General features: G+C 39.8%; 1 protein-coding gene across 2 annotated transcripts in view; it reads right to left on the bottom strand.

Moving 5' to 3' along the window:
• LOC137283164 (tyrosine-protein phosphatase non-receptor type 13-like) overlaps positions 1-13,923 on the bottom strand; it is a 313,874-nt gene that overhangs the window by 254,581 nt on the left and 45,370 nt on the right. For both annotated transcript variants that reach the window (XM_067814606.1, XM_067814607.1), the window contains exons 8-10: positions 13,419-13,916; positions 13,172-13,298; positions 6,726-6,807 (exon numbers count right to left, since the gene is read on the bottom strand). In XM_067814606.1, the coding sequence (XP_067670707.1) occupies positions 6,726-6,807; positions 13,172-13,298; positions 13,419-13,916 (707 nt within the window). The remainder of the gene's footprint in view (positions 1-6,725; positions 6,808-13,171; positions 13,299-13,418; positions 13,917-13,923) is intronic.

The raw sequence follows: 13,923 nt of genomic DNA, 5'->3' as shown, positions 1-13,923 counted from the left end.
GTCATACTTAAGCTGCTGAAACACTAACATAGGTCACTGACTGCACTTAAATACACTGACTCAGTGAGAGACAGAGTGAATGAGTTAGTTTTACGCTGTGCTCAGCAATATTCCAGCTATATGCCTGTAGTCTGTAATTATCTGAGTCTGGACCAGAGTATCCTGTAATCACCACCATAAAAATTGATCTGTGCAACTGGGATATGATTACATGTGTCAACAAATCAGCAAGTCCGGACACCTGATCCCGTTAGTCACCTCTTATGACAAGCACGGGTTGCTGATGATCAATTCTAGCCCCAATCTTCCTGTCTATGATGACTGTCAGGAATGTTGTTACCTACAACACAGACTGTGAGGAATGTTGTTCCCTACAACTCACTCTGAGGAATGAGTATCTAGAAAACAGTGAGGAATTGTTACAGTTCAGAATTTACCGTGACAAACGATGTAAGAAATCCCCTTGTGAACCAGCAAAACAGAACAAAACAAGTCGTAAACTTTCAAATTATGTATTATTATCCAATGAGAGCAAGGTATACAAGGTCAGAAGTCAATTCCACAATGCTGATTACAAATTCCATACAAGTGAGACAAAATCTAAGGCAATGGGTCACAAAATATAATACAGTAAACTCACCAAAGTCTTAGTGTGAGAGAGAATCAACAATGCAGAATGTAAACACAGCAATCGGTCTGACAGTGGATGATCTAGATAAGGCGTTGACAAATGCAGATGATGACGATGATGTAACTCCAGTGATGTGTCTGTCTCGCAACACGGCAACCAGTCTTTTCATATAATATACTCAGTCATTTCCCGAAAGTTTGGGCACATACAACCATCGTCAACACTGTAGAATGCCCTTGAATAAGTCTCCCAGAAGTAAACACATTGAAAACTAAGAGCAGATAAATTCTGGAAAACCAGAATCCTGAAAGTGCTGACCATCTATTACAATCATAGCAATAATAACATAACAACATGACATGTAATAACATGAGCAATATGAAAAACTTCCTGCAGAATTACTATGATAAAATGCATATACATACATACAGCATCATCAGGTCACCTTACACTTCCACCCTGGAAAGTGCATCAGCACAAACATTGTCTTTGCGTTTAATGTGTTTGATCACAAGATTAAACTCTTGCAAGGTCAAACTCCACCTCATAAGTCTTTCATTCTTGTTCTTCATTTTATGAAGGAAAGTCAAGGGATTGTCATCAGTAAAAACTTCAATTGGCAAAGTGGTGGTACCAAGGTACACTTCAAAATGTTGTAAAGCTAACAAAAGACCTAATTTCTCTTTCTCAAAGGTAGAATAATTTTTTGTTGCTTGTCAAAAATTTCTTTGAAAAATAACAAACTGGATGTTCAGTTCCTGAATCATCCTCTTCAAGCGGGACAGCACCTGCACCAACATCACTTGCATCAATTTGTTGAAATGTTTTTCAAAGTTGGTGCCTGCTATACTGGAGAATTCATGAGTATGGCTTTGACTTTTTCAAACGCAGTCTGACAACTGCTATCCCACTTGAATTTTACCTTTTTCCCCAAAAGGTTGGTAAGTGGAGATACAACATCTGAGAAGTTTTGACAAAAGAACATGCCCTAAAAATTCAACTTGTGCCTTCCCGAATTCACACTTGGCGAGATTCACAGTTAACTTTGCCTTAGACAGTCTTTCAAAGAAAGCATGAGTCCTTTTCAGATGGTCATCCCACTCCATGTTGTAATCGATGACATCATCCATGTAAGCCTCGACACGAGCAAGGCCTGATGTGACATTGTTCACGAGTCTCTGGAATGTCGCTGAAGTGTTCTTCAGACCAAACGGCATCACCTTGTATTGATACAGTCCATCTGGTTTAGCGAATGCCGATATTTTCTTTGCACGGTCTGTGTGTGGAATCTTCCAGAAGCCCTTCAGTAAGTCAAACTTACTTATATATTTAGCTTGACCAATGCGATCAATGCAATCGTCCACTCTCGGAATAGGATACGAATCATTTCGTGAGAGCGCATTGACAGCTTTCATGTCAGCACAGCAGCGCCAACCAGCTCCACTCTTCGGCACAAAAACAAATGGTGAACTCCACAGACTGTCACTGGGTTAAAAAATGTCATTGTCCGGCATGTATTTCACCTCTTTCTGCAAAATTTCACGCTTCACTGGATTCATCCGATAAGGGCGTTGTTTTACAGGCACAGCATCACCTACATCTATATCATGGCTAACAACATCAGTTCGACCAGGCACATCAGGAAATAAGTGAGAGAACTCATAAATCAAATCTGACATTTGAACTTTATGCTCAGGGGATAAATGTGATAGTTTCTCATCCAGGTGAGCTAACACATCAGAATTTCTCAACTTTAGTGAAACATTATCACTAAGATCATCAAACTTCATACTGCTAACACAATCATCAATGTCAACATTTTCACAATTGTCTTTAGTACAATAAGCAACTGGGGAGAGTGTGGCAATACAATTGACATGCTTGGTTTCTAACCTGTCATGATATTTCTTTATCATGTTGGCATGACACAATATCTTCTGTTTATGACGGCCAGGCATCAGGACGACACAGTCAGTGTAACTAACCTTCTTGTCAACAACATGAACCTTGATATCCTGCTCTCAGTGGTTGACCAGCAATGGGAAGCAAAACTAACACTTTCTCACCACAAGTGAAATTTCTCCCTTTTGACTTTTTGTCATAGTTTGGCTTCATTTTTTCTTAGTTTTTCTCTAGTCTGTCCCTAAATGTAGACACATAGACTAAGAGATTGATCTCAGGTCTGTCATTGAGCCATTGTTCTTTTAAGTGTTTTAGTGGCCCATGCACACTGTGACCAAATACAAATTCAAAGGGGCTAAACCCTAAACTTTCCTTAACTGACTCTCTGGCAGCAAACAACAAATGCACACCCTCATCCCAATCTTTCTCTGTCTCAAAACAATAAGTCTTGATCATATTCTTTAAATTAAAGTTCGATGAAATCTCTCTACAGCTCCCTGTGACTCTTGATGATAAGCACTAGACTTAACTTGCTTAATACCTAACTGGTACATAGCTTGTTGAAACACCTTAGACATAAAATTTTAGCACTGATCAGACTGAACAACATCTGGCAAACCAACTATGGTGAAAAATTTGATCAAAGCCTTGACAATCACAGGAGCAACAATCCTACAAAGCGGAATTGCTTCAGGAAATCTGGTAGAAGCACACATGATTGTGAGTAAATACTGATAACCAGACTTAGTCTTAGGTAGTGGACCAACACAATCAATAATAACTCTACTGAAAGGTACCTGAAAAGCCAGTATTGGTTTTAAGGGAGCGGAAGGAATTTTCTGATTTGGCTTTCCAATATTTTGGCATGCATGACAGGTCTTACAAAATTCAGCCACATCTTGTCTCAAACTGGGCCAAAAGAAATATGCCAAAATTTTCTCACAAGGGACTTTCATGTGCCAATGAAAGTACATGTTTTCGAAATACTTTCGGTACCACAATTTGATGATACAATTTCCATTCATCCTCCGCAGGAACATCCGGCGACCTATATTTCTCCAACAGAACACCATACTTGTAGTAATAACAAACTTTGCTAACCTCCTCAAAAGAAACAGCCTTACTAGTCAACTTCTGCGCTTCAACATCCTCACCCTGTGCACTAATAAGCTGCTCTCTGGAAAGAATGTGTGCACCACCTGACAAACTATCTGACTTATCAAGAAGTCCTGAAGAGCTACTACTCTTTAACGATGAGACCTCTGTCTCTACCTCACACAAAGAATGATCCATGAATGTACCTGACAAATCATAAATGGTATCATTCTGCAAAGAAGCCTTGGAAGAAATGCTTTTCGACATTGAACGAGTCACTGCACAAGAAGGTAAAATACCCGGAAATTCGCCCTCCAACTTTTCTGTACTAACGATCTATCCTGCGAAACAGTGACAATTGGATCAGCACCAACTTTGGTCCCCATAAGATCAACAAATCGACACCCTGGGAGAGAGTCAAGAACACCAACTTTCACCTTACCTGAAATAAGATCTGAAGTTAAAGTCACAAAATGGAGAGGAGCAGAAGAACTGTCACCTATACCCTGAAGCAAAACATCTGAGTTAGCTGAAGACTCATCAGAAAAAAGCAAAATATCCTTGAAAATCAGAGACTGAAGAGCTCCAGTATCCCTGAAGATAAAAACGGGCTGTGGGGTAGAATTATCTCCCATAAGTGACACAGAACCCTTAGACTCAAAGGGCAAAAACTCCTTCCGAACTACAGAATCTGGAGACTTACTCTCACAAACAAAACTCTCTCAGAACCACCTGGAAAGAAAAGCTTAGGCGCAATGGAGACAAAAGCATTTGAGGAACCTGTAGCCTGATTTCTAAACTGGAGTTTGTAACAGAAATCAAATGACCTAGCTACTTACAATATGCACTAACAGGATCTGAGTCAATGGTTGTCTTAAGGCTTAGACTGAAAAGTATGTGACTGCTTGCCACTAGAATTTGAACCTGTTCTAACACCACTGTAACCTGCATGTCCTGAAGTCTTAACTGGGGAAAAGCCCTATTGGCCAGAAAACTTTACATTACGTACCTAAAAGAACTCTTGTGAGTCAAACAATAATCAACTGCCAAGATTTACTGCCTTATGTAAGTCATCAACCTTTTGTTCATCCAAATAAGTCTTAAGGTCAGCATGAACACGCTGCTTGAAATCTTCCATCAACACTAACTGTCTCAAACCATCAAAATCTGTGACCTCCTTAGCCCCACATCACCTATCAAACAATGTTTCCTTCTCTCTAGCAAACTCTACAAAAATCTCATTGTCCCTTTTGTGAGCATTCCTGAATTTCTGACGATAAGTCTCAGGTACTAACTCATAAGCTTTCAAAAGTGTACTCTTCACAAGATCATAATCTGAGCTTTGCTGTACTGACATTTTACCCTTCAAGACAGTTTGCAATAGCATAGTCCATGACTCCCTAGGCCACTTGAGATTTTCTGCAACTTTCTCAAAATGTAGAAAATATTTGTCTACTTCTTTCTCATTAAAAGGGGGACAAGCCTAGCATGCCTTGCAATGTCAAATGAGGAAGAATCTGAGGGTTGAGAAGGGTTTTCAAGTTTTTTCAGAGTAATTTCATTGTCAATTTCCAATTTCTTCAATTCTAATTCCTTTGTTTCTGTCCTTTTCCCTTTCTATTTCCTTCTGCATCTCAAACTTTCTCATTTCCCTTTCTCCTTTTTCACTCTCTTTTTTTTTCATTTTTCATCCATTTCAGTTCTATTTCTAATTTTTTTCATTTCCAACTGCTCTGAATATTCCTCTGGCACCATTTCCAAAACATCATCTTCAAAAATTCCCTCATCAATATAGTGATTCAATAAAATTTTCAAAATCTGAAATTTCCTCATTGCAGGTTTGGCATGAAGTCTGAGATGTGAAAAAATTTGCAATAAATCTGATTTCCTCAACTGACTAATTGTCTCAGAGTCAGGGGACAATACAAACTTCTCAAGTTCAAACACCATTTTGCTGGTTCCACAAATAACGTGTTGCAAAATTGCAAAAATTTGAAATAAATTTCCCAAAAAGTTCACAAATGTCAAATGAATTCTATCCTGGACAAGCCCCTAATTTTGTTACGGTTAAGAATTTACCATGACAAACGCTGTAAGAAGTCCCCTTGTGAACCAGCAAAACAGAACAAAAACAAGTCGTAAACTTTCAAATTGTATTATTATGCAACGAGAGCAAGGTATACAAGGTCAGAAGTCAATTCCACAATGCTGATTACAAATTCCATACAAGTGAGACAAAATCTAAGGAAATGGGTCACAAAATATAATACAGTAAACTCACCAAAGTCTTAGTGCGAGAGAGAATCAACAATGCAGAATGTAAACACAGCGATCGGTCTGACAGTGGATGATCTAGATTAGGCGTTGACAAATGCAGATGATAACTGTAACTCCAGTGATGTGTCTGTCTCGCAACACGGCAACTAGTCTTTTCATATAATATACTCAGTCATTTCCCGAAAGTTTGGGCACATACAACCATCGTCAACACTGTAGAATGCCCTTTGAATAAGTCTCCCGGAAGTAAACACATTGAAAACTAAGAGCAGATAAATTCTGGAAAACCAGTATCCAAAAAGTGCTGATCATCTATAAAACAAAATGTGACCCATCATAATTATTACTGAATTAATAACAAAATATACAGAAAATACACACTCGTAACAGAATGTTGTTACCTACAACACAGACTGTGAGGAGCGTTGTTACCTACAACATGGACAGTGAGAAAAGTTGCTACCTGCAACACAGACTGTGAGGAATGTTGTTACATTCAACACAGACTGTGAGGAATGTTGTTACCTACAACACAGACTGTGAGGAATGTTGTTACCTACAACACAGACTGTGAGGAATGTTGTTACCTACAACACAGACTGTGAGGAATGTTGTTACATTCAACACAGACTGTGAGGAATGTTGTTACATTCAACACAGACTGTGAGGAATGTTGTTCCCTACAACAGAGGGGCCCGTTTCACAAAACTCTCGTAAGCCTAAGATCTTGCAACTTTTCTCATAGTATTTATACTTCCTATGTTACCGTATAAGAGGTACGAATGCTACAGAACGTGAGGAATGTTGTTTGGAGCCTTACCTTTGTTTGGTTGTTCAGCCTCGGTTTGCTGTTGTCAGCCGAAGACTGCAGGTTGTTGGTTACAGGTGGATCCTCTTTTCCTCTACATAGTAACAATCAAAGTCTATTTTCAAAGCACCATAAAACATGACCACATTTTAATTACAATGATTTTTATGCAGACATGTTTACTATTAAACAGAGATACTATTAATGCAATCATTAAAATTGTATCATACTTCATAATATATTTAACAGCTATTAACAGATACACCCATGTAATATACAAAGTGGTAGTGTATCTGGTGGATCTATTGACAGATACACCCATGTAATATACAAAGTGGTAGTGTATCTGGTGGATCTATTGACAGATACACCCATGTAATATACAAAGTGGTAGTGTATCTGGTGGATCTATTGACAGATACACCCATGTAATATACAAAGTGGTAGTGTATCTGGTGGATCTATTGACAGATACACCCATGTAATATAGAAAGTGGTACTGTATCTGGTGGATCTATTGACAGACACACCCATGTAATATAGAAGGTGGTACTGTATCTGGTGGATCTATTGACAGAGACACCCATGTAATATAGAAAGTGGTACTGTATCTGGTGGATCTATTGACAGACATACCCATGTAATATAGAAGGTGGTACTGTATCTGGTGGATCTATTGACAGATACACCTATGTAATATAGAAAGTGGTAGTGTATCTGGTGGATCTATTGACAGATACACCTATGTAATATAGAAGGTGGTAGTGTATCTGGTGGATCTATTGACAGATACACCTATGTAATATAGAAGGTGGTAGTGTATCTGGTGGATCTATTAACAGATATACCCATGTAATATAGAAGGTGGTACTGTATCTGGTGGATCTATTGACAGACATACCCATGTAATATAGAAGGTGGTACTGTATCTGGTGGATCTATTGACAGACACACCCATGTAATATAGGTGGTGGTAGTGTATCTGGTGGATCTATTGACAGATATACCCATGTAATATAGAAGGTGGTACTGTATCTGGTGGATCTATTGACAGATACACCTATGTAATATAGAAAGTGGTAGTATATCTGGTGGATCTATTAACAGATATATCCATGTAATATAGACAGTGGTACTGTATCTGGTGGATCTATTGACAGATACACCTATGTAATATAGACAGTGGTACTGTATCTGGTGGATCTATTGACAGACACACCCATGTAATATAGAAGGTGGTACTGTATCTGGTGGATCTATTAACAGATGTATCCATGTAATATAGACAGTGGTACTGTATCTGGTGGATCTATTGATTCTCAGGAGAGCTTTGCCAGTCTAATCACTTGTCTCTTTCAGAATAAAACAAGATTCATCAGAAGATGACAGATCCCCCTGGCCCCTACATGTTTGAAAGGACAAATAATCTGAGAGTTACTCATTGTTTTTTTGGACTAAGTTTGAATTGTTTCCATGGAATTAAAGAAAATTATAAATACCATATATCTGTAACCAGCAAAGTCACAATTTCAAGATCTGTCTCATATATCTGCCAAGATCTGTTGGAAAGATATGAAATAGTTTTCGAGTTGTGCTCTGGGAACGAAGAGCACCCCTCCATTTTGAGACTAAGTCTGAAACAAGTCCTTTGAAGGGCATTTAGAAGTGAAATACATAACAATGAAGATTTTTAAGAATATCAACTTCTTTATTAAGAGAACACAACGTTTCAGAGTTAATGCTTACTCCTTCACCAGGTGAATGAGAAGGGGATACTATCTACCAACAACAACAACTGCGCCAAAGGAAACTACAACAGGCCATGATCAAGATCCAGAGACAGAAACCAGCAATCAGCCATGACCAAGGAGTGTACCTACCAAGTGCCTGGGACTTGTTGATAAATTAATCTCTTCTATCTGTGTACATTCCATCTAAGTAATTCATTAGTGTTTACACAATCCACCCGTGTACATCCTTTATCATCATCCCTCCTCTATCCCCATCTGTGTTATGTAAACATAATTCTACCATTGGCTTCCAACATTGTTATCATAACTGTCGGCTCCCTATCAGTGCTTGTTTATACTGGCTTCCAGCTATTGATAACTAATTCCACTTGTTGCTTTGTTATTGTTTACCTGTACATATAAATATAGCTCTGTACCCAATTCTCATTCACCTGATGAAGGAGTAAGCATTAACTCTGAAATGTTGTGTTCTCATAATAAAGAAGTTGATATTCATAAAAATCTTCATTCTTAAGTCTGAAACCTTTAAATGGAAACCCAGAAAATAATAGATCACAAAAACCTGTAAATACCAAAAGGCACCACTTTGGGATCAGCCACACATACCTGCCAAGTTTTACGGACAGATATTGAGAAGTTTTTGAGTTCTGCTCTGGAAACGAAACACACCTCTCACTTTTCAGACTAGGTCCAAAACATTTCCATGGAAACCGAGAAAATAATACATTACAAGATCCTGTACATAGCAAAAGGCACCACTTCAGCTTCTGACTGATATATCTACCAAGTTTTGCAGAAAAATATTGAACAGTTTTTGAGTTCTGCTCCGGAAACGAAACACACCTCTCACTTTTGAGACTATGTCTGAAACATTTCCATGGAAACCTAGAAAATAATAAATCACAAAAACCTGTAAATACCAAAAGGCACCACTATAGATTCAGATTGATATATCTACGAAGTTTTGCAGAAAAATATTGAATGGATTTTTAGTCCTGCTCCGAAAACGAAGCCCACACCACCATAAGACTAACACCAAAATGTTCCATGGAAAAACAAAAAAATATGAATGCCAAAAATCTGTAAATAGCAAAAGGTACAACTGTAGGCTGAGATTACTATATCTATCAAGTTTGGTCTCAAAATATTGAACGGTTTCTGAGTTATGCTCCGGAAACAAAATGATTACGGACGGACAGAGGGATGGCTGGACCGACGGACGGACAGACAAGGTGTCGACCACATCCCCCCACATTACATGCCGGGGGGATAAATACATGATCCAATAATTCACTCACTATCGTTCACCAACATATAAATGTTTCCTTCAAGATAACAAGCCGAGAATATATCATATCAATGACATCCATATTGCCTACATTCACAACAGTCTCAACATCTTAACGGATTACACACTGTACTTACCTGTGCAAATTAAGCTCTTAACTCCTTAGTGTGTGCTTGCTATCTTTGGCTGGTATCATAGTAAGTGGCTGCTACCTTAGTATATGGCTGCTACCTTGGCATGTGGCTACTACCTTCGTATATGGCTGGTATCTTAGCATATGTCTGCTACCTTAGAATATGGCTGCTACCTCAGTATATGGCTGCTACCTCAGCATGTGGCTGCTACCTTAGCATGTGGCTGGTATCTTAGCATATGGCCGCTACCTTTGCATGGGTCTGGTACCTTAGAATATGGCTGCTACCTTATTATGTGCATGCTACCTTAGTAAGTGGCAGCTATCTTAATACATGCATGCTACCTTGGGATATGTGTGGTACCTTAGTATCTGCTACCTTAGCATGTGGCTGGTACCTTAGTATGTGTCTGTTACCTTAGTATGTGGCTGCTACCTTAGCTTATGGCTGGTACCTTTGTATGTGTCTGTTACCTTAGTATGTGGCTCCTACCTTAGTATGTGGCTGGTACCTTAGTGTGTCTGCTACCTTAGTATGTGTCTGCTGCCTTAGCATGCAACTGGTACCTTAGTATGTGGCTGGTACCTTAGTGTGTGTCTGCTACCTTAGCATGCGACTGGTACCTTAGTATGTGGCTGGTACCTTAGTGTGTGTCTGCTACCTTAGCATACGACTGGTACCTTAGTACAGTCAAGTCTCATTATTCCGACTTCCTTTAATCCGATAATTGGCTTTATCTGGCTCATTTCTTGGGAACAAATTGAATGAACGCTGTTTACTCTCGTTAATCCGGAAGGCCGACTCCAACACACACAATCAACAGCTGACAGTCGTAATCACACAGTAATTAAACATGTTAATCCGAGGTAGGCAATGCGTGGGATCAATTAGCCTTGAATACACTGAGGTGAGCATCGCGTGGGATCAATTATCCTTGAATACACTGACACACGTCACTCAATATAACAAAAATGAGTTAGACAATTTACAGTGTTTAGCATAAAATTAATGAGAACGACATACCTTACAGTTACACAGGCGATAAAATGTCTTGTTCAACACCAAGTAAGCGTTCGAGAGTAGAGATAACACCACAGATCAAGAAGGACATTTGCCTCTTCAAGCAAAGTAAACCTAAAGTGACCCAGAATGAAATTATGCAAGTGAGAAGTTTGGGTTTAAGATCGGCAGATCAAAGATATCGGACATCCTAAAAGAGTCAACAAAATGGTTGGCTGTTCCATCAAGCGACACATCCTCATCAAGAAACAGAAGACCAAAACAAGAGGAGTTGGAGAATGCTTTGTTTCTGTGGTTTACGGATGTAAGATCAAGAAATGTGATGCTGAATGATGAACTGATGAAAACAGGCCAAAGTGCTGGGCGATGGATTAGGCGTGACCGATTTTGCATACAGTACCGGTTGGCTGAATCGTTTCAAACAGAGGCATGGGATAAAGAATCACAAAGTTCATGGAGAATCTGCGTCTGTATCATTAGAAGTTGTCAGTGAAAGCAGGCAGTCGCTTCAGGAAATCCTTGCCGATTACAACCCTTGTGACATTTTCAACTGTGACGAGACAGGTTTATTTTACAAAGTTGAGCCAAATTCGACACTGTGCACTGGTCTGGTTTCTGGTAAGAAACAGTCCAAAGATCGGCTGACAGTGATGCTGGCAGTTAATGCAACCGGAACTGATAAGTTGAAGCCACTTGTTATTCACAAATTCAATCCGCCAAGACGTTTTGGAAGAATATTTGACCCCACGTCTGTTTGCCACTGGTACGTAAACAAACGAGCATCGATGACCTCCTGAATTTTCCGTGACTGGCTGGTGAACTTTGACTGACAAATGCGAATGCAAAGACGTCACGTGATCCTGCTGTTGGATAATGCCCCCTCCCATGCTACTTGCCAGTTAACTAATGTTAAGTGTCACTTTTTGCCGCCCAATACAACGTCACACATTCGGCCACTCGATGCAGGGATAATAAAAAATTAACATTAACTGCTGGCGCCACACCAGAACTCTGCCATCAACTGAACCAGTGACCACAGATGTTGCCATCAATGCAATGAAGACAATTGAAGAAATCTCCACAGCTGTGAATACAGTGTATGGGCCAAGCACATCAACCGTACATTTCATTAATGCAGACAGCGATCTACCATGCGAGGAATCACTATCTGACGAAGTGATCATCAACATGGTGAGGATGACTGAAGAAACCAGTGAAATCGAGGACGAGGTTGACGACAGCGAGGAACCCACCATTCCAAAGCCTTCTGTTGTCAAAATACACCTGAACGAACTCGCAAGTTTTGTTGAACACCATCTGGATTTGTTCAGCATGACCCATCTTGATGCCATTGAAAACATGCAACAGATTCTGAAGAAAATCTGAAGCAAGGCCGAATCCCAGAAAACAATCGAAGACTTTTTTTGTTAGGAAAATAGTGTACATGTATACTGATTGCATACACTAAACATGCTTACAATGCAAAACGAATGTGACACATGTGAGTACATGTATAAGCAAATGGTAAATATATAAATGTTGTGCATTTTTATGTTATGTGCTAATAAAATACATATGAGCTCTGAAGGTTTTTTTCGCTTAATTGTTGTTCACAGTGACAGCGGACATTTGAATCATGATTGTCCTATTTTCGATCATGGGGCGTGATATGTTCTGAGATTTCCATAATCCGACATTCTTCGTAATCTGACGATTTAGTGTGCAACGGGCGATGTCGGATTGACGAGACTTGACTGTATGTGGCTGGTACCTTAGTGTGTGTCTGCTACCTTAGCATGCGACTGGTACCTTAGTATGTGGCTGGTACCTTAGTATGTGTCTGCTACCTTAGCATGCAACTGGTACCTTAGTATGCAACTGGTTACTTAGTGTGTGTCTGCTACCTTCCCCGTGGTTCAGGTAACTTAGTATGTGGCGGCTACCTTAGCTTGTGGCTGGTACCTTAGTATGTGTCTGTTACCTTAGTATGTGGCTGGTTCCTTAGTATGTGGCGGCTACCTTAGCTTGTGGCTGGTACCTTAGTATGTGGTTGGTATATAAGCATGTGGCTGCTACCTTTAGTAGGTGGGTGCTACCTCAGTAAGAGGCTGCTACCTTTGTATATGTCTGCGACCATAGTATGTGACTGCTACTTTAGTAAGTGGCTGGTATATAAACATATGGCTGTTGCCTTAGTATGAGGCTCCTACCTTAGTACGAGTGTTACCCGAGTATGTTGTTAATATTTGAGCAGGTGGTTTTTACCTGTGTGTTTTACAGTCAGGAATAAGGAAGGAGAGGTCGGTGCTGAAGATACTGTCTTTATCGTGATCAACCATCAACAGGGCGGCCTCTGACCCGTATTGTGCGTGGATGCCTGGCATGTAGCTCCCTGTAGGTACAGACATTGTTTTACCATCAACACACGTTGTATAAACAAACAAAAACTGAGTTACAATTAAGATCTAATAGTAATACAAAAAGAATACAGAACTGAAATGTTGAATCTCACCTAAAGTGCAAGAAATGAGAGACATTGTTGAATGAGTGTCTGCAATGCTTTCATCGTCCTGCCACAATTCCTGAGTCCCATCCAGCCCATGCTTGCCCCGGCGTAGAGCACGTAGTTTCCGCTGACGATCTTTCAAACGCATATATTTCTGGTAAGCAGAGTGCTTCATACCAGGAGAAAGGAATCCCTGGCTCCTCACAGTGTGGTAAGGGGGTGGTAGCTGGTACTGTCCTATTGGTGATGTACTTGGTGGGTCCTTCTGTACAGCTTGTTCAGTAGTATCCACACAGGAAACATCTGGAGGTATGTTTTCATTGTTTTCAGGAGGTTTTGCCACTGATTTGGTTTCTGATGGTGGTGAAAATCCTCTGTGGAGGTTGAAATCTTCATTGTTAAAGCAAAGATTCTGTGCTGTTTGGTGTGAGACCCATACTGGCTCTGAGTGTTGCTGTGAACCTCCCTCTCGTCGATATGGATGATAGCCTGAGTCACTGGTTCCTGTAAA

Source organism: Haliotis asinina, chromosome 5, assembly GCF_037392515.1.
Source record: "Haliotis asinina isolate JCU_RB_2024 chromosome 5, JCU_Hal_asi_v2, whole genome shotgun sequence".
Lineage (NCBI taxonomy): Eukaryota > Metazoa > Mollusca > Gastropoda > Lepetellida > Haliotidae > Haliotis > Haliotis asinina.
The sequence above is the reverse complement of the archived record's forward strand: the minus strand, read 5'-3'. Positions and strand labels throughout refer to the sequence as shown.